Source organism: Macaca thibetana, chromosome 10, assembly GCF_024542745.1.
Source record: "Macaca thibetana thibetana isolate TM-01 chromosome 10, ASM2454274v1, whole genome shotgun sequence".
NCBI lineage: Eukaryota > Metazoa > Chordata > Mammalia > Primates > Cercopithecidae > Macaca > Macaca thibetana.
In genome coordinates, this window is record NC_065587.1 from 65,110,044 (window position 1) to 65,136,387 (window position 26,344).

Here is a 26,344-nt window from a genome sequence, read left to right on the forward strand (position 1 = left end):
TAGAAAATTAGCCGGGCATAGTGGCTCATGCCTGTTATCCCAGCTACTGGGGAGGCTGAGACAGGAGAATCGCTTGAACCCGGGAGGCAGAGGTTGCCGTGAGCCAAAATCGTGTCATTGCACTCCAGCCTGGGCAACAAGAGCGACACTCCACCTCAAAAAAAAAAAAAAAAAAAAAAAAAAAAGAAGGAAGGAAGGAAGGGAGGGAAGGCTGAAAGCAGGGAGACCAGTAAGGAAGGAAGGGAGGGCTGGAAGCAGGGAGACCAGTTAGTGGATTATGCAGGAATCCTGGCAAGTAATGATGGCAGCTTGACTTTGGCAGGTGAAGATGAAGATCCACAAAGCCCCTTTTTCTTTTTCTTTTTTTTTCCTTCCTCCCTCCCTTCCTTCCGTTCTTTTCTTTTTTTTTTTTTTTTTGAAACAGGGTTTTGTTCTGTTGCCCATACTGGAGTGCAGTGGTGCAATCTCAGCTTACTTTACTGCAACTTGTGCCTCCCAGGGTCAAGCGATCCTCCTACCTTAGCCTTCTGAGTAGCTGGGACTACAGGCATGTATCACCAACCTTAGCTAATTTTTAAATTTTCTGCAGAGATGGGGTATCCTTATATTGCCCAGGCTAGTCTCAAACTCCTGGGCTCAAATGATCCTCCCACCTTAGCCTCCCAAAGTGCTGGGATTACACACATGGGCCACTGCACCTGATCTGTCCTGTTTTCAATATGAAGAATGACTGTATATTATTGATCACTTACTGTATGCAAGGTTCAGTGCTGTGTGTGCATTATCTCTGTTAGTCCCTGCAACTTCATGTTCTCATATAATCCCTATTTATACATGAGGAAACTGAGGCTCAGCAAGGTAAAGTGATTTGTCCAAGGTCATACAGCTCTGTGGTGGAGCAGCCAGGACGACGATCAGGTCTGACTGTAGGACTCTTGAACTAGTGCTCTGTACATTCTGAATGTGTGTATGTCGGGGATGGTTTTTCAGGTGAGTTCACAGAGGAAGAGATTGAGTTCCTGGAAGCCAGGGGTCACCACGTGGAGAAAGTAGATGTCTTATCCTGGGTCCATGGCAGCCGAAGGACCAACAACTTCATCATCGCTGTTAAGGACCCTCGGAGCCCAGATGCAGCTGGAGCCACCATCCTGTAGAGCAGCGGGGTGGGGCGGGGTCTCTGCTCCCCCACTTTGCATGTTCCCAGAGTCCCTCCTTCTCCCAGGTTTGGTCTCAGGGGGACCCCATGGATGCCCCAGATCAGGGGCCAGAGGGGATGCTTAGCAAACCCAATCCCAGAGTAACTGGAAAATTCTCCATCAGGAGGCCGCTGGTGGTGGTGGTGGTGGTGGTGGTAGTGATGGTGATGATGATGGTGATGATGATGGTGATGAGTGTCAGCATCCACAGCCAGGCAGGCAGGACCTTGAGGAATCAGACTGTCTATGTGTCACCTCCCCTCCTTCAGCCATGCTGGCCCTGAGCTTAGGGATGTGCTTGCAAACCCTTCTCAAGGGTCTCACAACCCCAACATCTTCAGACTGGCCTGACCTGGGCCTTGTCTTCTAATTCCTTTCTCCTGTTCCCAGCCTCATTTCTTAAATGACTAGGAATTTTTTAATGGGCCATTATAGGGAGGGGTTGCTCCTCTTTTCCCACCAGGTTGAGGTGGGGGCCTTGCATCTGGGGGTCCCCAGGGTATGGGGTGGGGGTGGGGACAAGCTCAGGGGCTTCCATTTGCAAAGGGGAATTAAAGAAAGAATGTTGCTTAACTATGGCTGTGGTTTAATTTATATTTAACTGGGTTGAGAGTGGGAGTGGGAGAGGAGACCTCGACTCACCCTGTCCCAGTAACCGACTCCAGAGTAACCTGGAGTCAGCGTTGAAGGACTCATAATAATATCTGCTGTCCAGCTAAGACATGCACCAATAATAATTCATAACAACAGTAATAACTATAGTAGATAGCATCTAATCTTTATTACAAGCCTCACAAAGTAGGTACTAATATTATTGCCATTTTACAGATGGGAAAAAGGCCAAAAGAGGTTAAGGGACTTGTCTAAGGTTCTTCATCTGTTAAATGGAAGAACTGGGGTTCATCTCAGCATGTCCAACCCCGGAATTTGTGCTCTTAACCAATTCCACACCTGTTAGTTGAACTATTTGTTATAAAGTATATGTCATATAGTATATATCAGACAATAAGTACCTTTTATAGATAATATCATTCATGCCTCCATCTACTTTGTACCTTCAGGTACTTTGTTAGGCACTAGAGATTCAGCACTGAACAAGACAGGCTTTTTTTTTTTTTTTTTGCAACAGAGTTTTGCGCTTGTTGCCCAGGCTGGAGTGCAATGGCGTGATCTCGGCTCACCACAACCTCTGCCTCCCTGGTTCAAGCGATTCTCCTGCTTCAGCCTCCCGAGTAGCTGGGATTACAGGCATGCACCACCATGCCTGGTTAATTTTGTATTTGTAGAGACGGGGTTTCACCACGTTGGTCAGCCTGGTCTCAAACTCCCGACCTCAGGTGATCTGCCCACCTTAGCCTCCCAGAGTGCTGGGATTACAGGCATTAGCCACCATGCCCGGCCAAGACAGATTTTTTAATGGGTTTGCAGTCTATAGCGGCAGTCAAACGTTAAAGAAATAAGAGCACAGATAATTCGGATAACTGCCATCACAATAAGCTCTATGAGGGATACTAAGAGAATGTATATCAAGAAAGTTAATCTAGGCTAGGCGCAGTGGCTCAAACCTGTAATCCCAGCACTTTGGGAGGCCGAGACCATCCTGGCTAACACGGTGAAACCTCGTCTCTACTAACAAATACAAAAAACTAGCCGGGCGAGGTGGCGGGCGCCTGTAGTCCCAGCTACTCAGGAGGCTGAGGCAGGAGAATGGCGTAAACCCGGGAGGCGGAGCTTGCAGTGAGCTGAGATCTTGCCACTGCACTCCAGCCTGGGCGACAGAGCAAGACTCCGTCTCAAAAAAAAAAAAAAAAAAAAGAAAGAAAGTTAATCTAGTTTGAGGATCTGCAAAAACCTCCCTGAGAAGGTCATGAGGATGAATAGGATTGACAGGAAAGGATTAGATATGGGATGTGAAAATGTCATTCTAGCAAAGGGAACAGTATGTTCAAAGGCATTGTGGTGAGAAGGAATGTGTCATGTTTTAGAAGGTGAAAGAAGGCCTATATATTCTTCCTAGAGCAGGGGTTGGTAGAGTTTTCCTACAAAGGGCCTGAGAGTAAATATTTCAGGCTTTGTAGGTCATATGGTTCCTGTAGTAATTACTCAACTTTGTTGCTGAAGTGCAAAAGCAGCCATAGACAATGTGTAAGACAACATCCTGATGGCTGTGGATGTGTTCCAATAGAACTCTTCCTTCTCTTTCTTTTCTTTTCTTTTCGGACGGAGTCTCACTCTGTCACCCAGACTGGAGTGCAGTGGTGTGATCTGCAAGCTCCGCCTCCCGGGTTCGCGCCATTCTTCTGCCTCAGCCTCCCGAAATAGCTGGGACTACAGGCGCCTGCCACCAAGCCTGGTTAATTTTTTTTTTTCCTGTGTCTTTTTAGTAGAGACAGGGTTTCACCATGTTAACCAGGATGGTCTCGATCTCCTGACCTCGTGATCCGCCCACCTCGGCCTCCCAAAGTGCTGGGACTATAGGTGTGAGCCACTGCACCCAGCCAGAACTTTATTTTCTAGAAATAGACCCTTACTGCCATAAGAGCGGTAGTGTGCTGACCCCTACACTAGAGCACCCCGAGGGGATGATGGGATTAGATGAAACTGGTGAAGTAGGTAGATCATTCTTATGAGGCTGGTATTAATTCCCCATTTTATTGATGAGAAAATTGTGACGTGAGAATCATGAAGTAACTTACCAGAGATCACCCAGCTGGTAGTTGGCAGATGCATGATTCAAAAGCAATCTGTTTGACTCCATAGACTATGTCTCTCTTTCTTTCTGTCTTCTTTTCCTTTCCTTCCTTCCTACCTTTCTCTTTTTTTTTTTTTTTTTTTTTTTTTTTTGAGACGGAGTCTCGCTCTGTCGCCCAGGCTGGAGTGCAGTGGCCGGATCTCGGCTCACTGCAAGCTCTGCCTCCCGGGTTCACGCCATTCTCCTGCCTCAGCCTCCGGAGTAGCTGGGACTACAGGCGCCCGCCACCTCGCCCGGCTAGTTTTTTGTATTTTTTAGTAGAGATGGGGTTTCACCGTGTTAGCCAGGATGGTCTCGATCTCCTGACCTCGTGATCCACCCGTCTCGGCCTCCCAAAGTGCTGGGATTACAGGCGTGAGCCACCACGCCCGGCCCCTACCTTTCTCTTTTATCTTTTCTTTTCTCCCTTCTTTCCTTCCCCTCCTTTCACAGATCCATGATTCAAAAGCAATCTGTTTGACTCCATAGACTGTTTCCCTTCCCTTCCCTTCCCTTCCCTTCCCTTCCCTTCCCTTCCCTTCCCTTCCTTCCCCTCCCCTTCCCTCCCGTCCCCTCCCCTCCCCTCCTCTCCCCTCCTCCCCTCCCCTCCTCCCTCTCCCTTTCCCCTCCCCTCCTCCCTCTTCCTTTCCCCTCCCCTTCTCCCTCTCCCTTTCCCCTCCCCTTCCCTTCCCCTCTGTCTCACTCTCTTTTTCTCTTTCCCTTTCCTTCTTTCTCTTTCTTCCTTCCTTCCCTGCCTTCCTTTCCCCTTCTTTCCCTTCCCTTCTCTCCCCTTCCTTCCTTCCTTCCTTCCTTCCTTCCTTTCTTTCTTTCTTTTTTTTTTTTTTTTTTAGAGACAGGGTCTTACTCTGCCACCCAGCCTGGAGTGCAGTGATGCAATCCCTGTTCACTGTAGCCTCGACCTTCTTGGTCAAACAATCCTCCTGCCTTGGCCTCCCAAGTGGCTGGGACTACAGGCGTACACCACCACACCTGGCTGATTTTTCATTTTTTGTAGAAACAAGGGTCTCACTAACAGCCCAGGCTGATCTTGAACTCCTGGTCTCAAGTGATTCTCCTGCCTTGGCCTTCCAAAGTGCTGGGATTGTAGGCATGAGCCACTGTGCCTGGCCACTTCTTTAAAATTTTTAAAATTATTTTATTGGATTGCAGATGTAACAGTTTTTCAAATATCAAACACTTTATAGATATATAATGTGTATCTGTAATCCACCCCCTCAAAATCCAAACTTTCCAAAAATCTCACTATCAATAACTTAATACACATTCCTCCAACCTTTTTCTGTACATTAACATATATTCTGTTTAAAAAGTAAAATGGCACTATATTTTCACACTGTCTACAACTTCCTTTTTAAAAAATTTACCAATATAGCATGGGCATTTTCCCCTGTTAATATATATGGATCCACTTTATTATTTATAATAATGCATCATAGTTCCCTGAAGGGTTTAACTAGTTTCCTTTTGATGGATGTTTGGGTGATCCTTGTCCTGATATCTTTAGGTGCTTGAGCCATGCCTGTAGTCATACCAACTCTCCCAGGCTGTCTTTCAAATGACAGAGTGTCTTAGTTCATTTGGGCTGCCATACCAAAATATGATAAACTGGGTAGATTGGAGCAGAGATTAGTGAAATAGAGAATAGAAAAACAATAGAGAAAATCAATAAAATCAAACCCTGGATCTTTGAAAAAATCAACAAAATTGACAAACCCATCCCAGATTGATCAAGAAAAAAAGAAGACTCAAATTACTAGAATCAGAAATTAAAGATGGGACAGTACTTACAATCTTACAGAAATAAAAAAGGATTGTAAAGAAATACTATGAACAATTGTACGTTAATAAATCAGATAACTTAGATGAAACGTAAAATTTCCTAGAAAGACACATACCAAAACTGACTCAAGAAGAAATAGACAATCTGAGGAGATGTATAACAAATAAAGAGATTAGTAATATATACTAAAAAGCAAACTACTTACAAAGAAAAGCCCAGGTCTCAGATGACCTCACTAATGATTTCTACAAAACATTTAAAAAATTAATACCAATTCTATAAAAAAAACTTTCCATAAATAGAAGAGGAAGAAACGCCTTCTAGTTTATTCTGAGACTAGTTTTACCTTGAAATTAAAATCCAACAAACACATAATAAGAAAACTACAGACCAATATTCTTTTATGAACATGGATGCAAAAATACTCAACAAAATACTAGCCAACAACATATAAAAAGAAGTATACCCTGCCTCGGTGTGATACATTCCAGAAATTCAAGTTTGGTTTACTATTCAAAACTCAAGTATTGCATTATATCTTTTTGGTAGAATAAAAAACAAAAACCACATGATCATCTCAATAGATGCAGAAAAGGCATCTGACAAAATCCAATACCCCTTCATGATAACAAACAAACAAAAAACACTGCAAACTAGGAATAGAAGAGAACTTCCTCAACATGATAAAAGGCAAATATGAAAAACCCTCAGTTAACATCATAGTTAATAGTTAAAGATTGGATGCTTTCCCACTAAGATTAGAGCATACCCATTCTTGCTACTTCTATTCAATATTGTACTGGATGTTTTAGTCAGGGCCGTTAGGCAAGATACAGAAATAAAAGGCCTCCAGATTGGAAAGTAAAAAGTAAAACTGTTTTTATTTGCAGATGGCATGATCTTGTACACAGAAAATCCTAATAAATCAATGAAAACAATGACAGCTAACAAAGGAGTTCAGCAAGATTACCAATACAAGATCAGTATAAAATCAGTATAAAGTTTTTGTACGCTTGCAAATAACAACCTGTAAATGAAATGAAGAAAACAATTCTGGCCAGGCGCAGTGGCTCCCACCGGGAATTGCAACACTTTGGGAGGCTGAGGCTGGAGGATTGCTGGAGCCTAGGAGTTGGAGACCAGCCTGGGCAACATGGTGAAACTTTGTCTCTACAAAAATTAACTGACAGTGGTGGTGTGTGGCTGTAGTCCCAGCTCCTCAGGAGGCTGAGGTGGGAGAATAGCTTGAGACCAGGAGGTAGGTTGCAGTGAACCAAGATGGCGTCACTGCACTCTAGCCTGGGCATTAGAGTGAGACCCTTAAACAAAAAAAGAAAAAAAAGAAAGAAAATTCCACTTACTGAAACATCAAAAAGAATAAAATATTTAGGAATAAATTTTATAAAAGAAATATAAAACTTAAAACTACAAAACATTGTTGAAAGAAATGAAACCTAAATAAATGTAGACATTCTGTGTTTATAAATCGAAAGATTCAATTTTGTTAAGATGCCAATACTTCCCAATTGATCTACAGATTCAACGCAATCTATATCGAAATTTCAGCAGCACTTTTTTGCAGAAATGAATATGGATGATCCTAAAATTCATATGGAATTAATTGTAAGGGACACAGAATAGCCAAAACAATCTTGAAAAAGAACAATGTTGGAGAACACACATTTCCGGATTTCAAAACTTACTACAAAGTAATCAAAACAGTGTGGTAGGCATAAGGATAAACATATCAATGGAACATAATTGATAATCCAGAAATAAATCAATATATCTACGGCCAATTGATCTCAACTAGCGTGCCAAGATCATTCAATGAAGAAGGAATAGTCTCTTTAACATACTCACATACACGAAATGAAGTTTGAACCTTACCTCACACCACACACAAAAAACTCAAAATGGATCAAAGACCCAAATATAAGAGTTAAAACTATAAAACTCTTAGAAGGAAACATAGGGGTAAATCCTCATACCTTGGATTTGGCAATGGTTTCTTAGATATGGCACCGAAAGCACAGTGACAAAAGCAAACATAGATAATTGGACTTCATCGAAATTAAAAAGTTTTGTACATAAAAGGACAATATTGAGTGAAAAGACAGTCCAAAAATGCGAAAAATATTTGCCATCTTATATCTGATCTGAGTACTTTATATAGTACCCAGAATATATTAAAAACACTTAGAGTTCAACAACATAAAGACAAATAACTCAATTAAAATATGGGCAAAGGACTTCAATAGACATTTCTTGGCAGGGCACAGTGGCTCATGCCTGTGATCCCAATACTTTGGGAGGCCAAGGTGGGCAGATCGCTTAAGACCAGGATTTCAAGACCAGCCTAGGCAAAATAGTGAAACCCCGTATATACCAAAAATATAAAAAATTAGCTGGGTGCAGTGGCACGTGCCTGTAGTCCCAGCTACTCGGGAGGCTGAGGCAGGAAGATCCCTTGAACCCAGGAGATCAAGGCTGCAGTGAATTGAGATCGTGCTATTGTACTCCAGCCTGAGTGATAGGAGTGAAGCCCTGCCTCAAAACAAAACAAAACAAAAAAGACACTTTTTTTTTTTTTCTGAGACAGAGTGTCACTCTGTCACCCAGGATAGAGTGCACTGGCACCATCTTGGCTCATGGCTACCTGCACCTCTCGGGCTCAAGAGATTCTCCCACCTCAGTGCCCTTTGTAGCTGGGACTACAGGTACATGTCACCACGCCCAGCTAATTTTTGCATTTTTTGTAGAGATGGGGTTTTGCCATGTTGCCCAGCCTGGTCTCAAACTCCTGGACTCAAGCAATCCTCCCGTCTTGGCCTCCCAAAATGCTGGGATTACAGGTGTGAGCCACTGTGCCTGGGTTTCAAAAGACATTTCTTCAAAGATAAGTCTATGATAAGATACTGAATATCATAATCACTAAGGAAATGTAGATTAAAACAGGTCAAAATCACCATGAGATACCACTTCACAACAATTAGACTGGCGATAAATATTATTTTTATTTTTTATTTATTAAAATTTTTTTAATCTTTTATTTAAATAGAGATGAAGTCTTACTGTGTGGCTCAGGCTGGTCTCAAACTCCTGGCCTCAAGCAGTCCTCCTGCCTCAGCCACCCAACGTGCTGGGATTACGGGTGTGAGCCACTGTGCCCCTACAACAATAATTTTTGAAAAAGGAAATAACAAGTGTTGCTCAGGATGTGAAAAACTAGAGTCTTCATACATTATTGGTAGAAATGTAAAATGGTACAGCAGCTATGGAAAACAGTTTGGCATTTCTTTAATAAGACAAACCAAATTACCAAATGACCCAGCAACACCATTCCCAGGCATAAACCCCAAATCACTGAAAACAGGTGTTGAAAGAAAAACGTGTACATGAATGTTCATAGCAGCACTATTCACAATCCCAAAAGGTAAAAAACAACCCAAATGTCCATCAATGGACAAAAAGATAACAAAATGTGGTATATTCATACAACAATACATATTATATTATTCAGCTATGAAAAAGAATGAAGTACTGATACTGATACATGCTACAATATGGTTGAACCTTGAAAACATTGTGCCAAGTGAGAGAAGCTAAAAGGTTACATATGATTCCATTTATATGAAATATCCATAATAGGCAAACTGATAGAGACAGAAAGTCAACTGGTGATTCCTTAGGGCTGAGGGAATGGGGGAGTTGGGGAGAGGGAAATATCTAAAGAGTATGGAGTTTCTTCTGAGGCAATGAAAATGTTCTAAAATTGACTGTGGTGACGGTTGCACATATCTGTGACTATACTAAATACCATAGAATTACACTTTTTTTTTTTTTTTTTTCGAGACAGGGTCTGGCTTTGTGGCCCAGGCTGGTGTATAGTAGCATAATCTCAGCTCACTGCAAACTCCGCCTCCTGGGCTCAAGCGATCCTCCCACCTCAGTCTCCACAATAGCTGGGACTGCAGGCATACACCAACACATTCAGCTAATTTTTGTATTTTTGGTAGAAATGGGGTTTCACCATGTCACCCAGGCTGGTCTTGAACTCCTGGACATATGCGATCTGACTGACTCAGCCTCCCAGAGTGCTGGGATCACAGGCTTCAGTCACACACCCGGCTGAATTACACACTTTAAATGAGTAAATTGTATGGTATGTCAATTATATTTCAATAAAGTTGTTTTTTTGTTTTGTTTTGTTTGGGAAAATTGTTTTTTGTTTGTTTTGTTTTTTGTTTTGAGACAGAGTTTCACTCTTGTCACCCAGGCTGGAGTGGAATGGCGGGATCTCAGCTAACTGCAACCTCCACCTCCCAGGTTCAAGCAATTCTCCTGCCTCAATCTCCTGAGTAGCTGGGATTACAGGCACCCACCACCATGCCCAGCTAATCTTTGTATTTTTAGTAGAGATGGGGTTTCACCATGTTGGCCAGGCTGGTCTGAACTCCTGACCTCAGGTGATCCACCCGCCTCAGTCTGCAAAGGTGCTTGGATTACAGGCCTGAGTCGCCGCGCCCAGCCTGTCAATAAAGCTGTTTTAAAAAAGACATAGGATTTGGTAATATCAGCTAAGAGCTGAATGCAAACTCTATGACCCAGCAATCCTAGTCCTAGGTTTTTATCCAGCAAAAAAATTGTACACATGTTCATCCAAAGACATGTACAAGAATGTTCATGGTAGTAAAATTTAAAATAACTCTGGCCTGGGTGCGGTGGCTCAAGCCTGTAATCCCAGCACTTTGGGAGGCCAAGGTGGGCGGATCACCTGGGGTCGGGAGTTTGAGCCCAGCCTGACCACCATGGAGAAATCCCATCTCTACTAAAAATACAAAAAATTAGCCAGGCGCGGTGGCAGGTGCCTGTGATCCCACCTACTCGGGAGGCTAAGGTAGGAGAATTGTTTGAACCCAGGAGGTGGAGGTTGCAATGAGCCGAGATCACGCCATTGCACTCCAGCCTGGGCAACAAGAGCAAAACTCCCATCTAAAAAAAAAAAAAAAAAAAAAAAGAAAAACAAAACAAAAAAGCTCCGGCTAGGTGTGGTGGCTGATCCCTGTAATCCTACCACTTTGGGAGGCCAAGGCACGCGGATTGCCTGAGCTCAGGAGTTCAGGACCAGCCTGGGCAACACAGTGAAACCTTGTCTCTACTAAAAAATACAAAAGAAATTAACTGGGCGTGGTGGCATACACCTGTAGTCCTAGCTACACGGGAGGCTGAGGTCAGAGAATTGCCTGAACCCAGGAGGCAAAAGTTGCAGTAAGCCAAGATCGCACTATTGCACTCCAGCCTGGGCGACAGAGCAAGACTCCATCTCTAAAAAATAAAATAAAATAAGATAAAATAAAATAGCTCCTAAGTGGAAACCCGCATGCCCATTAACAGTAGAATGGATAAATTATGGTGTATTCAAACAATAAAATGCTGGCCAGGTGTGGTGGCTCACATCTGTAATCCCAGCACTCTGGGTGGCAGAGGTGGGAGGATCACTTGAGCCCAGGAGTTTGAGACCAAGCTGGGCAACATGGTGAAACCCCGTCTCTACAAAAAATACAAAAATTAGCGTGGTGTGGTGGCATGCACCTGTGGTCCTAGCTACTAGGGAGGCTGAGGCAGAAAGATTACTTGAGCGTGAGAGGTTAAGGCTGCAGTGACCTGTGATTGCAACACTGCACTCCAGCCTGGGTGACAGAGCAAGACTCTGTCTCAAAAAAATAAAAAATAAATAATGAGATGCTACCCAGCAATGAAAATGAACATGCTACAACTACATGCAACAATGTAGATGAATCTATAAGTTTAACTCCTGGTGAGACTAATCTATGGAGTTAGAAGTCAAAATACTGTTTACCCTTGGAGGCTGTGGGTAATGACTAGAAGGGGCTTCTTTGGGGCTGAATGTTCTATTTCTTGATTTCAGTGTTAGACATGTGTGTTGGCTTTGTAGAAATTCATCAGGCTTTATACTTATGATTTCTGTACTTTTATGTCTTTATATTATACTCTAATAAAAAGCTTTACAATTTCAGAATATTTTTGAAAACAGATTTTTTTCTCCCCCACCCCCACCTTTGTGTGTGTGTATGTGGTCACTTGATACTCTTCCATTTTTTAAAATTGTGTAATGATTACTCTATTTCTTCTATTTTTTCAATATTTTTTTTCCTGAAGAGCAAGCCATGGCTTGCCCATAGTAAGCCCCCTACTTTTTTTTTTCTTTTTTCTTTTTTTTGAGATGGAGTCTCACTCTGTCATCCAGGCTGGAGTGCAGTGGTGCGATATTGGCTCACTGCAACCTCTGCTTCCCGGGCTCAGGTGATCCTCCCATCTCAGCCTCACATGGAGCTGGGGCTACAGGCATGATGCACCACCACGATTGGCTAATTTTTGTATTTTTTTGTAGAGATGAGGTTTCACCATGTTGCCCTGGCTGGTCTCTTAATTCCTGGACTCATGCAATTCACCTACCTCCACCTCCCAAAGTGCTGGGTTCACAGGCATGAGCCACTGTGCCTCGCCGTAGTATGTCTTTATGCAAAGCAGAAGTGACCCCCTTCTCAAGGCATTTTATTTCCGTATGTCTGAAAATTGTTACAATGAACGGATTCTGTAATAACAAGGCATTTTACTGCCATCTACTGGTAAATTATCATAATAAATTTACAAATTACAATATCATGTGAATGGTATCCACTTAAAAGTGATATCCTTCAAGACTAGTGAACAATACAGTCAGGATGGCTAATGGTAACCCCAGGAAACCAAGAGGCAAGATGTCTGCTTTTGCCTTCTTTGTACAGATGTGCAGAGAAGAACATAAGAAAAACCCAGAGGTCCCTGTCAATTTTGCAGAATTTTCCAAAAAGTGCTCTAAGAGGTGGAAGACAATGTCTGGGAAAGAGAAGTCTAGGCCGGGCACAGCAGCTTATGCCTGTAATCTCAGCACTTTGGGAGGGTGAGGCGGGTGGATCACCTGAGGTAAGGAGTTTGAGACCAGCCTGGCCAACATGGTGAAACCCCGTCTCTACCAAAAATACAAAAAATTAGCTGGACATGTTGGTGGGTGCCTGTAATCCCAGCTGCTGGGGAGGCTGAGGCAGGAGAATGGCTTGAACCCAAGAGGCAGAGGTTGCAGTGAGCTGAGATCGTGCCATTGCACTTCAGCCTGGGCAACAAGAGCAAAACTCCATCTCAGAAAAAAAAAAAAAGAAGAGAGAGAAGTCTAAATTCGATTAAATGGCAAAGGCAGATAAAGTGCACAATGATACAGAAAGGAAGGATTATGGACCAGCTAAGGGAGGCAAGAATAATGATCCTAATGCCCCCAAAAGGCCACTGTCTGGATTCTTCCTGTTCTGTTCAGAATTCCACCCCAAGATGAAATCCACAAACCCCGGCATCTCTATTGGAGATGTGGCAAAAAAGCTGTGTGAGATGTGGAAGAACTTAAATGACAGTGAAAAGCAGCCTTATGTCACTAAGGTGGCAAAACTGATGAAGTATGAGAAGGATGTTGCTGACTATAAGTCGAAAGGAAAGTTGGATGGAGCAAAAGGTCCTGCTAAAGTTGCCTGGGAAAAGATGGAAGAGGAAGATGAAGAAGAGGAGGAGGAAGAGGAGAAGGTAGATGAATAAATAAACTGTCAAAAAAAAAAGTGATATCCTTCTTCAGGGCAAAATTCATCCAACTAAATGTGTTAAGTCTGTGATTTGGCACTGTTGTGACGAACCCTGCAGACAGTAAAATGTAGACACTTTCTAGGTGGTTTTGTTCTTTCTTTTTTTCCCCTGTTTTGTTACTGTTTTTCTTAAACACATCATTGAAGTATTCACTGTCAGTCTTTTTTTTTTTTTTTTTTTTTTTTTTTTTTTTTTTTTTTTTTTTTTTGAGACGGAGTCTCGCTCTGTCACCCAGGCTGGAGTGCAGTGGCCGGATCTCAGCTCACTGCAAGCTCCGCCTCCCGGGTTCCCGCCATTCTCCTGCCTCAGCCTCCCGAGTAGCTGGGACTACAGGCGCCGCCACCTCGCCCGGCTAAGTTTTTTGTATTTTTAGTAGAGACGGGGTTTCACTGTGTTAGCCAGGATGGTCTCGATCTCCTGACCTCGTGATCCGCCCGTCTCGGCCTCCCAAAGTGCTGGGATTACAGGCTTGAGCCACCGCGCCCGGCCTTCACTGTCAGTCTTATCACTGCAAAGCTTAAGCCTATTTAGACATACATGAAAGTAGAAGTCCAATAAATACAAATCAAATTATCAAAGAACAATTGATTTTCTTCACTCTAGTCCAAATCTAGAACAATCCTGGATGTTTTAGGACTGTTTTTCTTGCTCAAAACATTTTATGAAATAGCCTGATCATCTCTTCAGAAGCCTCTCTCAATCTATTGCTTGTTGAGACTATCATATGCACTAAGGTTTCTCCTAAACATTTCTAGGTATAAATTCATTAATATGCTTGACAACCTTATGGGGTAGGAGCCCTTATTCTCTGCATCCCATAGGTGAGGCAACTGAAGCACAAAGAAGTTACATTTCAAGTGATGCTATTACAAACATAGCTTCCTTGGGGAGCTTACAGTCTACTGGGGACACAAAACGAAACAAAGCCATGTAAAGATTTTTAAACAATATAAAGGAGAAAATACTTTGGACCCTGTTAGACAAGTCATTTATCTCCTCCCGGTTGCAGCTTCTTTATCTGTATAACGTAGAAGTTGGATTTGCCCAAGATCACACAGCTAATAAATGGCAGAGCTAGAATCTGAACTTGAGTGTTTCAGCTTCAGAGCCCAATATTGTAATCATTATGCTATACTATCTGCTAGTTCATGGCCTGTTTTTGTTCCTTTGCTGCCTGCCTGCAGGCAACAAGTATTTGTGTTGCCTAGGCTCCTACTATTTTTACCTACAGGATCCGCAGGTGCCCAATGGGCCCCTGTCTTCTCAGCATCTTGCATTCTTGCAGATCCCAGGAATACCCATGACCCTTGGCTTAAGGACATGGACATCAAGGTGAAAAAATTAGGATAGTGGCTCTGGAATCTTTTGTGTATGTGTGTATGGTAAAATATATATAACATAAAATTTGCCATTTTAACCATTTTTAAGCCTATAATTTGGTGGCATTAAGTATATTCACATGCAACCATCACCACCATCTACCTCCAGAACTTTTTTGTTTTCCCCTACTGAAACTTCACGCCCATTGAACACAAACTTCCCATTCCCTCTCCCTCTAGCCCTTGGCAACCACTCCACTTTCTGTCTTTACGAATTTGGCTACTTTAGGAACCTCATATAGGAGGAATCATACAATATTTGTCCTTTTGTGACTGACTTATTTCACTTAGCATAATGTCTTCAAGGTTCATCCATGTTGTACGTTGTGTCAGAATTTCCTTCCTTTATGAAGGTTGAGCGATGTTCCATTGTATGTATAGACCACATTTTGCTTATCTATTTAACTGTCCATAGATATGTGGGTTGCTTCTACATGTTGGTTATTGTGAACAATGCTGCTTTGAACAGGGGTGCACAAATATCTCTTTGAAACTCTGCTTTCACTTCTTTTTTATTTTTTAAATTTTATTTTGAAACAGAGGTTTGCTCCATCACCCAGGCTGGAATGCAGGAATGGAAACATGGCTCACTGCAGCCTCAACCTCCAGGGCTCAACTGATCCTCCCGCCTCAGCCTCCTGGGTAGCTGGGACCACAGGTATGTGCTGCCACACCTGGCTTGTTTATTTATTTTTAAACTTTGAGACAGGATCTCATCTGTCACCCAGGCTGGAGTACAGTGGTACTAATGTGATTTCACTTATTTTGGATAAGTATCCAGAAGTGGAATTACTGGCTCATAGGGTAATCCTTATTTTTTCCTTGAGACTGGGTCTTGCTATGTTGCCCAGGTTTGACTCAAACTCCTGGGTTTAAGTGATCCTCCCGCCCTAGCCTCCCAAGTAGCTGGGATTATGGGGGCGCCTATGTTTAACTTTTTGAGGAAATGCCAAACTGTTTTCCACCATGGCTGCATCAATTTACATTCCTATCTGGGTGTGGTGGCTCACGCCTGTAATCTCAGCATTTTGGGAGGCCAAGGCAGGTGGAACACTTGAGCCTAGGAGTTGGAGACTAGCCTGGGCAACAGCGTGAAACCTAGTCTCTACAAAAAATGCAAAGATTAGCTGGGCATGATGGCGCATGCCTGTAATCCCAGCTACTCTAGAGGCTGGGGTATGAGAATTGCTTGAACCTGGGAGGCAGAGGTTGCAGTGAGCTGAGATTGCACCACTGCACTCCAGCCTGGATGACAGAGCAAGACTCTGTCTCAAAGAAAAACAAAAAACAAAAACAAAATACATTCCCACCAGCAATGCATAAAAGTCCTAATTTCTCCACATCCTTGCCAAAACTTGTTATTTTTTGCCTTTTAAAAAAATAACAGCGGCTGGGCGCCGTGGCTCATGCCTGTAATCCTAACACATTGGGAGGCCGAGGCAGGCAGATTGCCTGAGCTCAGGAGAGTTTGAGATCAGCCTGGGCAACATGGCGAAACTCTGTCTCTACGAAAAATACAAAAATTAGCTGGCCATGGTGGTGCACGCCTGTAATTCCAGCTACTTCAGGGGCTGAGGCACAAGAATTGCTTGAACCTGGGAGGCGGAGGTTGCAGTGAGCTGAGATCACACCACTGCACTCCAGGCTGGGCAACAGAGATTCTGTCTCAATAAATAAATAAATAAATAAATAAATAAATAAATAAATAAATAAATAAAATGGGTATGAAGTGGTATCTCATTATGGTTTTGATTTGCATTTCTTTAATGACTACAGAGATTGAACATCTTTTTGCGTGCTTATTAGTCATTTGTATATCTTCTTTGAAGAAATGTCTATTCAAGTCCTTTGCCTTTTTTTTTTGAGACAGGGTCTTACTCTGTCACCCAGGCTGGAGAGCAGTGATATGATCTTGGCTCACTGTAGCCTCCAATTCCCAGGCTCAAGTGATCCTTCCACCTCACCTCAATCTCATGAATAGTTGGGATTACGGGCACACATGACCATGGCCAGCTAAATTTTTAATTTTTTGTAGAGATGAAGTCTTACTGTGTTGCCTAGGCTGGTCTTGAACTCCTGGACTCAAGCAATCCTCCTGCCTTGGCCTCCCAAAGTGCTGGAATTACAGGCGTGAGCCGTAGCACCCAGTCTTATTGCAGAGTTTCTGGAATCTTCCAGAGCTTTCTTACCTCTAGAAGTCTTTGTGGGTTTGGAAGTATGTCAATGAGGTCTTCTCAGCCTCTGGGCTGGCTGTTGTCAAGACCTCTGTATCTACAGGAGGAAGTAGCCAGAGCTTTTCATTCAATCTTTCAGGTAAATTAATCAAGTCATTCATTCATTGTATCTTTATCCAAAAAATCATTCTTTGGCTATGTCAGATTTCCAGGCTAACACAAAAGTACAAACTGTTTGGTTCTGTTTCTATGGAGATCAAGAACTGTCAAAGTTAATCTACGGTGCTAGAAGTCGGAATAATGGTTACATTTGGGGGAGCAGGTATTTATTGGAAGGGAACATATAAAAGAGAACAAATGAGAACTTTCTGGGTTGATAGATCTATAACTTGATCTAGATGTTGGTAACACAGGAATGTAGGCAAAAAAATTATTAGATATACACGTAATATTTTTTCATTTTATTGTGTATAAATTTCAGTTTTTAAAAGTTAAAATAAAAAGCTTCAGAAAAGTTTTTTTTCCCAGGATATTTTAAATTTCTTTGGTGTTAATTTCATAGGCTCAAAGGTCTAAGGTGCCCCCCTGTTGCGGTTGCCTGTGGTTCTCTTTGCTCTTCTCTGCCCTCTTGGGCCCAGTACCTAGCATTGTGCTTAGGATTCACAAATGCAGCAAATACTTATTGAGCACCTACTCTGTGCCAGGCGCTGTGCTATGTGCTGAGGAAACAGTGTTAAACAAGATGGATAAGGTTTTCTTCCTTATTGTGTCCATAGTCTAGTGGCAAAGACAGGTAATAATGACTTAGTACATTCTATTGAGGACAAGCACATCGTGCTAAGAAAACCTGTCTGGGAATGGGTCAGGTAAAGTATCCTTGGAGTAGCCCTGTTTGAATTGGGATCTGAAGGCTGAGAGTTATCTAAGTGGGGAGAGCATTGCAGGCGGGGGATCAGCATGTACAAGGGTTCTCAGAAGGGAGGGAGAACAATGTGTAAGAAATATCACTGTAGTTGCAACCCAGAGAAAGGGGAAGAGGGCCCTGAGATAAATCTAGAGATGTGAGGAGGCCAACATTTATTTGACTTTTATCTTAAGAGCAATGTAGAGCCATCAGATTTTTTTTTTTTTTTTTCTTTTGAGACAGAGTCTCACTCTATTGCCCAGGCTGGAGTGCAGTGGTATGATCTCAGCTTACTGTAGCCTCAACCTCCCAGGCTCAAGCAATCCTCCCACCTCAACCTCCCGTGTGACTTGGGTCACAGGCGTGCAGCACCATGCCTGCTATGTTTTTGTCTTGTTTTCTTGAGACACGGTCTCCCTTTGCCACCCAGGCAGGAGTGCACTGGTGTTATCTCGGCTCACTGAAGCCTCTACCTCCCAGCCCATGTGATTCTTGCCTCATGCCTCAGCCTCCCGAGTAGCTGGGACTACAGGTGTGCACCATCATGCCCAGCTAATTTTTGTATTTTTAGTAGAGATGGGGTTTCGCCATGTTGCCAGGCTAGTCTCGAACTTCCGAGCTGAGGTGATCCGCCCACCTTGACCTCCCAAAGTGCTGGGATTACAGGTGTGAGCCACTGAGCCCAGCCATTTTTGTATTTTTTGTTGAGACAGGGTTTGCCATGTTGCTCAGGGTAGTCTCAAACTCCGGGCTCAAGCGATCCACCTGCCTCAGCCTCCCAAAGTGTTGGGATTATAGGCACGAGCCACTGTACCTGGCCATCATCAGATACTTTTAAGTAGGGTAGTGACATGATCAGATTTCTGATCATTAGAAACATTACTCTGACAGCAGGGTGGAGAATAGATTAGAGGGCGGTCAGGGTAATGCGAAAAGATGGTGGGTATCCCAGTTCAAGCACACCGTGTGTACTCAGTAAATATAGATGGAATGAAAGGGTTCCTGACTCCCTTTCTTCTATGGGATCAGTAGGACTGATCTGTTTAATTAGTTTACATCTACCTGCTCATCCTCCATCTCCTGTGATGCTCAGAACAGACCCCTAACTCCCATTTTACAGATAAAGAAGCTCAAGTTCAGAGAGGCAAGGACAGCTATCAAGAGCAAAAGCCAAAGACAGCTACCATACCATCCAGCAATCCCACTCTTAGGTATACACCAGAAAAAAGGAAATCAGTGTATGGAAAAGATCCGCACTCGCATGTTTACTGCAGCCTTATTCACAATAGCCAAGATTTGGAAGCAGCCTAAGTGTCCATCAACAGATGAATGAATAAATAAAATGTGCATATACACAATGGAATACTATTCTGCCATTTAAAAAGTGAGATCCTGTCATTTGCAACAATATGGATGGAACTGGAGGTCATTATGTTACGTGAAAGAAGCCAGGTACAGAAACACAAACTTCACATATTCTCACTTATTTGTGGAAGCAACAAATTTTTTATTTTTATTTTTTGGGACGGAGTCTCACTCAGCTGCCCAGGTTAGAGTACAGTGGCGCGATCTCAGCTCACCGCAACCACCATCTCCCAAGTTCAAGAGATTCTCCCGTCTCAGCCTCCTGAGTAGCTGGGATTACAGGCACTCGCCATCATGCCCAGCTAGTTTTTGTATTTTAGTAGAGACAGGGTTTCACCATGTTGGCCAGGCTGGTCTTGAACTCCTGACCTCAGGTGATCCACCCGTCTTGGCATCCCAAAGTGCTAGGATACAGGTGTGAGCCACCGCACCCAGCCAGGAGCGAAAAATTAAAACAATTGAACTCATGGAGATAGAGAATAAAAGGAGGGTTACCAGAGGCTGGTAAGGTTAGTGGGGAGGTGGGTGAGAAGCGGGAATGACAAAAGAATAGTTACAAAGAATGTATAAGACCTAGTATTTGCTAGCACAAGAAGGTGACTATAGTACAAAACAATTGGCCGGGCGCGGTGGCTTACGCCTATAATCCCAGCACTTTGAGGGGCTGAGGCAGGCAGATCATGAGGTCAGGAGTTCGAGACCAGCCTGGCCAATATGGCGAAACCCCATCTCTACTTAAAAAATATACAAAAATTAGTTGGGTGTGGCGGCAGGCGCCTGTAGTTCCAGCTACTCAGGAGCCTGAGGCAGGAGAATCCCTTGAAACAGGGAGGCGGAGGTTACAGTGAGCCGAGATCGCGCCACTGCACTTCAGCCTGGGCGACATAGTGAGACTCTGTCTCAAAAAAAAAAAACACAAAAACCACACACACACAATTTAGCTGTACATTTTAAAATAACTAGAGTGTAATTGGGTTGTTTGTAACACAAAGGATAAATGCTTGAGGTGCTAGATACCCCATTTACCATGATGTGATTATTACATGATGTATGCCTGTATCAAAATCTCATGTACCCCATAAATATATTCACCTACTACGTACTTACAAAAATTTAAAAAATACATCAGTGTAGTGTGGGAAAAAAGAAAACAAAAACAAAAAATTTTTTTTTTTTTGAGACGCGGTCTCGCTCTGTCGCCCAGGCTGGAGTGCAGTGGCTGGATCTCAGCTCACTGCAAGCTCCGCCTCCCGGGTTTACGCCATTCTCCTGCCACAGCCTCCCGAGTAGCTGGGACTACAGGCGCCCGCCACCACGCCTGGCTAGTTTTTTTGTATTTTTTAGTCGAGACGGGGTTTCACCGTGTTAGCCAGGATGGTCCCGATCTCCTGACCTCGTGATCCGCCCGTCTCGGCCTCCCAAAGTGCTGGGATTACAGGCTTGAGCCACCGCGCCCGGCCCAAAAAATTTAAAAAAAAGAGTGAAAGCCAGATAGGAATCCAGGCCTGTATGACAGACGTCAAGGCCAGTGCTGAGGAGGCCTTTCTACATTTGGGAAGTGGGGAGGGGCCACACTCGTTCGATCAATAATTCTATTTCCTGAGCATTTTAGCTTGCTAGGGAGGTAATGATGGGAAAAAGAAGAGAGGGATTTAGAGGCAAATAATAGTGAAAGCTTTTATCTATATCCCATTAAGCTTATTATTAGACACTATGTGTCAGGCACGGTGACAAGTGCCTTCCATGCCTACCTCCATTTCCTCCTCACAAGAACTATGATTTTCCCCATATTTCAGATGGGTAAACTGAGGTTTGGAGTTGCCATTTCCAAGGATACTCAGTGCGCTCGCAAAAGGCTGTTCGGTGTGTGTTTCCCCAGCGGGACTCACTGGCGAGAGAATAGCACTGGGAAGCCGACAGAAACCCACGAGATCCCAGCACTAAGCTCACAGCACCCAAGCGAGCTGGCGCGCACTCCACCTCGCGCTCCCGGGGACGTCTGGTCACGTGGGCAATGCCCCGCCCCTCGAGTCCGCCCCGCCCCCTCTGGCGCTCCCTCCCTCTTTCCCTCCCTCCCCCTCCCTCCCCGGCCCGGTCCGGCCCATCCCCCTCCCCGCCGGCTCCGTGAGGCCCTGCCGGGTCGGGCTGCGGGCGGCCGGGCGCGGGTGGCCGGACAGACGGGCGCACGCGAGGACTGACGGACGGACGCACGGAGGGCGGCGGGCACGCACGGCCGGGGCTGGCGCTCCAAGGCCCGCCCGGGAGGGCTGGGGCCGCGCTCAGGTGAGACGACGGCGGCGCGGGCCCGTAAGGGGTGGGCCCGCCGGGTGTCCGCGGTCCTTGTCGGGCTGGCTTCGCGGGGAGGAGGCGCCGCCCGGGCCCGGCGCGGGAAAATGGCGCCGGGCGACCGAGTGGCACGGTCTGAGTGCGGGCCCGGCCCGGAGCCGCCCCGCCCGCCGCGCTTGTGTCCCCGTCGCCATGTTGGGGAGCGGGCCCCAGGCCTGCGGGCGGGGGCGCTGGAGGGAGCGGCGGCCCGGCGGGGTGGGGAGGGTGCTGGGCGCTGGGGCCGGCGCACTGAGGGAGTGCAGGGCTGGCCGGGGTCTGCACGGGGTGGCGCTCCAGGCCCGGGGAACAGGCGGGAGCCAGTAGTGGGGTCGTGGTCAGGGTCGTGGAGAAGGAACACTGGATCCGAAAGGAACCAGGATTGGGGTCCATGGGCTGAGAGGATGGCAGGACGTGGAACTGGGTTAGGCCTTAGGCGGGCTTAGAGCCCTAGTGCAGGTAGAACCTGGTGATTGGGGTGGAGGCATGGGGGCCAAGCTTAGGCTGTCAGGGCTGGAGCAGTTCTTTGCGGGGAGGGAAGGAGGTGATGGATGAGGAATGAGGGCCCTTTGGGTACAGACGCTGGTATCAGATTGGGGCAGTCCTTGGGGTACTGGGGCTGATTTGCAAAGCTATATAACTCCCAAGGCTCTGAAGACTTACGTTCCAAGCATCCTCCACCCCCTATTGGGGGAAGCAACAGGAAAAAGGAGGTGTTTGATGAGAGAAAAGGGGGACAAAAGGGGACTGAGGTTTGGGTGCAGGAGCTGACCGGCAAAAGAGGCACAGAGAGTGGAACTGGTTGGCAAGAAAGGAAAGAACCTTTATCAACTTAGGGAATTGTGTGTGTCTTTAAAAGGAGGGACCCGGCTGTTTGGGGGCGGTGACCCAAGGTGTCTTCCCTGGAAGGGGACAGCCCACAGCTTAAGAGCAGGGTCACCTGGAGAGGTCATCCGAAAGGCGTTATTGAAGCCAGTAAAATGGTGAAGAAGAGTGAATGTGTAAAAACTACAAAGGCCTGAGAGATCAAGTAAAGATTTCAAATCAGGTAGTGATTTTAGCTGAAACAGAAAGGTAAAGTTGACTTTTCAAGATCTTACAAGTTAGTAGCAGAGGGTCTACTGGAAATGGTCAGCTGCCTGCTCACTAAACACATTGCCTTAAAGGAGTTTGCTAGCTGGGAGAAAGGTGTTAAGAAATGAACCGTAACATTCTTGTGATGAAACTAAAAGCAAACAAACAAAAACAATAAGAAGTGAAGCGTAACAGTATATACCAGATAACTATTAAATTTGTTTTGTTCCTTTAATGACTTTGGCAATACAAAGGCTGAAGGGAATACAAAAGAGGGTAGGCAGCCAGTTTTTTGGTATTTCCTGGCTCATCTCTAATTGTGCAAAGAAGTTGTCTTTGAGACCTTCTAACTTTGTAGAGTTTTAAGAGATGCTCCGGCCAGCCATAGTGGCTCATGCCTGTAATTCCAGCACTTTGGGAGGCCAAGGCGGGAGGATTGCTTGAGCCCAGGAGCTGGGAGACCCCATCTCTACAAAAAAATAAAAAAAATTAGCCACCTGATGTGGCTTGTACTTTTAGTCCCAGCCACTCAGGAGGCTGAGGTGGAAGGATCGCTTGAGCCTGGGAGGCCAAGGCTGCAATGAGCCGTGCTGTGATCGTTCCATGATATTCCAGCCTGGATTACAGAGTAAGACACTGTCTAAAAAAAAAAAAAAAAAGAAAAAAGAAATGCTTCTTCTCTTCTAGGTGTTTACCACAAAGGGACACAAAATCCTAAAAAAGAAAAGTGAAAAATTGTAAAGACCCAGAGTGTCTATTTTGTTAATTGAAGTTGGATCATGTTAGAGAAGAATTCAAAGTTCGCATGGGCTATGGGAGAGTTCTGAAGGAAATATGCAAACTAGTCATGGAAAATAGGTCCAGGGCCCCATATAATCAAAGAGAATTAATGAACAGAAAGGTTATGAGGGCAAATATAAAATAAGATTGTCAATACCATATGTATATACTGCAACACAATTCATTTGTTCTGGGTTTTTCTTTTCTTTTTTTTTTTTAATTTGTGGAGATGGGATTTCAACATGTTGCCCAGGCTGGTCTTGAGCTCCTGAGCTCAAGTGATCTGCCCACCTCGGCCTCCCAAAATGCTGGGATTACAGGCGTGAGCCACCTGGGTTTTTCTAATGAAGGAAGACCTGACCTTATCTGTGCCATGGACCCCTTTCAGAATAATATTTTTTAGTTGTATAAAATAAAGTACATTGAATTACAAGGAACACCAATTATATGGAAATATAGTTTCCAACATATACAAATCTAATATTCATATACTTGTTTATCAGCACATTAAGAAATCAGATTTAGTGATGGATCTGATAATTACAATTTCAAAGACGTGATGCGCATAAAGCCTACTTCAAGATTATACGCAACAACTGTAGTATGATATAAAGATATTTGAGATTTCTGTTGTTACAGAGTCATAGATACTGCTAATACTAGAATGATATGTTACCTACACTTAAATTTGAATAGAATAATAATTTTCAGTTAGAGATTAATAAAAGATTTTTTTTTCCTATTCGAGTTCACAAACCCCACTGACGTCCTATCTATAGACTCCTGTCTGTGAACCCCAGGTTAAGAAACCCTCCTCCTACTACCAGGCATGTCTTCTATTCAGCAAACATTTACTGTGCCTCAAGGCATTTACTGCATATCAAGCATTATGCTGGGCTCTGTAGATTCAGAGGTCTTTAAGGCAGAGTCACTTCACTTTGGGTATGCAGCCCTATGAGTGAAGTAGACATATGAGCAATCATAGTTCAGGATGGTCGACACCAAAGAAGAGTTATTAAACATTGTAAGGACACAGAGATGGGTGTGTCTCTGCTCAAAGAATCAGGGAAGGTGTTTTGAAGGGGTGACATTTGAGATATGTCCTGAAAGATACAGGAGTTTGCCAGTGATATAGAGAGAAGGGCCTTTCAGGTAAAGACACGTTTTCAGGGAATGTATTAATAACTGAATGTGGCTGGAGCATAGAATGTGTGTGAAAGCATGGCCAGAGATGATACTAGGAAGACCGTGTTAGGAACCTGGTTGTGAAGGACCTTGCTAAGGAGTTTGGACTGAAACCTCAGCTGAAAGAGGCATTCAAGATCTTCGAGAAGGGAAGTATGGGGTGGAGGTTTAATTTCTAGGAGATAAATGGATGTTCTTTGGAAGGAGGGTAGACCAAAGACCAGAGAGGTAATTAGGATCTGAACTAAGGCAGAGGCTGTGGGCATTGATCAGAGTTAGAATTTGCAGGTGTTGACGATTGACATTGTGAGTGGTAAAAGGGAGGAGTTTTTTAGATTTCTGGTTTGGGGTGGTGGCTGTCAAAAGAGGTTTGAAAAAGTGAAAGGAAAATGAGGGGAGAATTCTCATCGATAATAAGGGTGAAAAGGTTTTTTTGGCAGAATAATAGAGTTGCTGTCAAGTGTAGTGTAGTTTTTGGTTAAGGAAATCAGAGGTGTCAGCAGACATAAAAGACAGGCGAAAACGTGGGAAGTATCCTACCTATAGTGTAGAAATAGCACAGCTGTCTATGTCAGGGGTCAACAAACTGTGGTCCATAGGTCAAATCTGGCCCACCATCTGTTTTTGTAAATAACGTTTTATTGGAATACAGCCACACTCATTTATTTATATATTGTCCCTATCTTCTTTTATGGTACCAATAGCAGAGTTGCGTAGTCATGACAGAGATGTGTTGTGTCAGTTCACAAAGCTGGAAATACTCTTTACAATAACACTTGCCAACCCCTGTTCTATATGTCTGAGGGTTGGATGTTCAACCTCTAATTTGCCATCTAATGTCTATATGATGATGGAGAATGAATAAACGTCTTGGTTCTGGCCTTTGGGCTGGATTACCCATGCACTGTGTACCTGCAGCACAACACAGACCCCTGAATATTTATATCAGTCAGTGATGGCAAGGTCTATTGTTCTGGAGTGTACTGTGTGGTAACTGTGGTAGTGCCAGCTTTACACAGATTAGATAATGCTTGGGCTTGTTTTGCTGTTTTTCTTACTGGGTTGTCTTTTACAAAATATTTCTTTATGGATTCTGATTATTAATCCTTTGTTGTTGATAGGTATTACAGATGTCATTTTCCAGTTTCTTGCTTATTTTAAATTTTTTTTTTTTTTTGAGATGACGTCTTGCTCTGTCGCCAAGGCTGGAGTGCAGTCATGCCATCTCAGCTCATTGTAACCTCCGCCTCGCAGGTTCAAGTGATTTTCTTGCCTTAGCCTCCCAAGTAGCTGGGACTACAGGCATGTGCCACCACACCTGGCTAATTTTTGTGTTTTTAGTAGAGATGAGGTTTCATCATGTTGGCCAGGCTGGTCTCAGACTCCTGACCTCAAGTGATCCACCTGTCTTGGCCTTCCAAAGTGTTGGGATTACAGTTATGAGCCACCGCACCTGGCCTGTTGCTTATTAAAAAAAAATCTGTTTAAGGTGTCATTTGTTAAAAAGTTCTGAATTTTAGTGTCAACTTTATCAATCTTTTCCTTCAAGATTTGCAGTTATTCTTTGTTCTGTTTTGAGGCAGGGTCTCGTTCTGTCACCAAGGCTGGTGTGCAGTGGTGCAATCTCGGCTCACTACAGCCTCAACCTCCTGGGCTCAAGCAGCCCTCCCGCCTCAGCCTCCTGAAGCAGTTGAGATCACAGACATGCACCACTGTGCCCTGCTACTTTTTGCATTTTTTG

At 44.2% G+C, this 26,344-nt stretch overlaps 3 protein-coding genes and 1 pseudogene across 8 annotated transcripts in view; 3 read left to right on the forward strand and 1 right to left on the reverse strand.

The window, feature by feature from the left end:
- GGT7 (gamma-glutamyltransferase 7) overlaps window positions 1–1,769 on the forward strand; it is a 28,458-nt gene extending 26,689 nt beyond the window's left edge. For both annotated transcript variants that reach the window (XM_050807086.1, XM_050807087.1), the window contains exon 15: window positions 991–1,769. In XM_050807086.1, the coding sequence (XP_050663043.1) occupies window positions 991–1,154 (164 nt within the window). In that variant the 3' untranslated portion in view covers window positions 1,155–1,769. The remainder of the gene's footprint in view (window positions 1–990) is intronic.
- The window catches only part of ACSS2 (acyl-CoA synthetase short chain family member 2), a 92,791-nt gene extending 80,843 nt beyond the window's left edge, over window positions 1–11,948 (reverse strand). The window contains exon 1 of the mRNA XM_050807067.1: window positions 11,938–11,948. The gene's annotated coding sequence lies outside the window, so the exon portion shown is untranslated. The remainder of the gene's footprint in view (window positions 1–11,937) is intronic.
- Window positions 11,949–12,477: 529 nt separating this feature from the next.
- LOC126964298 (high mobility group protein B3-like) lies at window positions 12,478–13,375 on the forward strand (annotated as a pseudogene).
- A 7,961-nt stretch (window positions 13,376–21,336) lies between these two features.
- The window catches only part of NCOA6 (nuclear receptor coactivator 6), a 117,524-nt gene continuing 112,516 nt past the window's right edge, over window positions 21,337–26,344 (forward strand). For all 5 annotated transcript variants that reach the window (XM_050806976.1, XM_050806978.1, XM_050806983.1 and 2 more), the window contains exon 1: window positions 21,337–21,525. The gene's annotated coding sequence lies outside the window, so the exon portion shown is untranslated. The remainder of the gene's footprint in view (window positions 21,526–26,344) is intronic.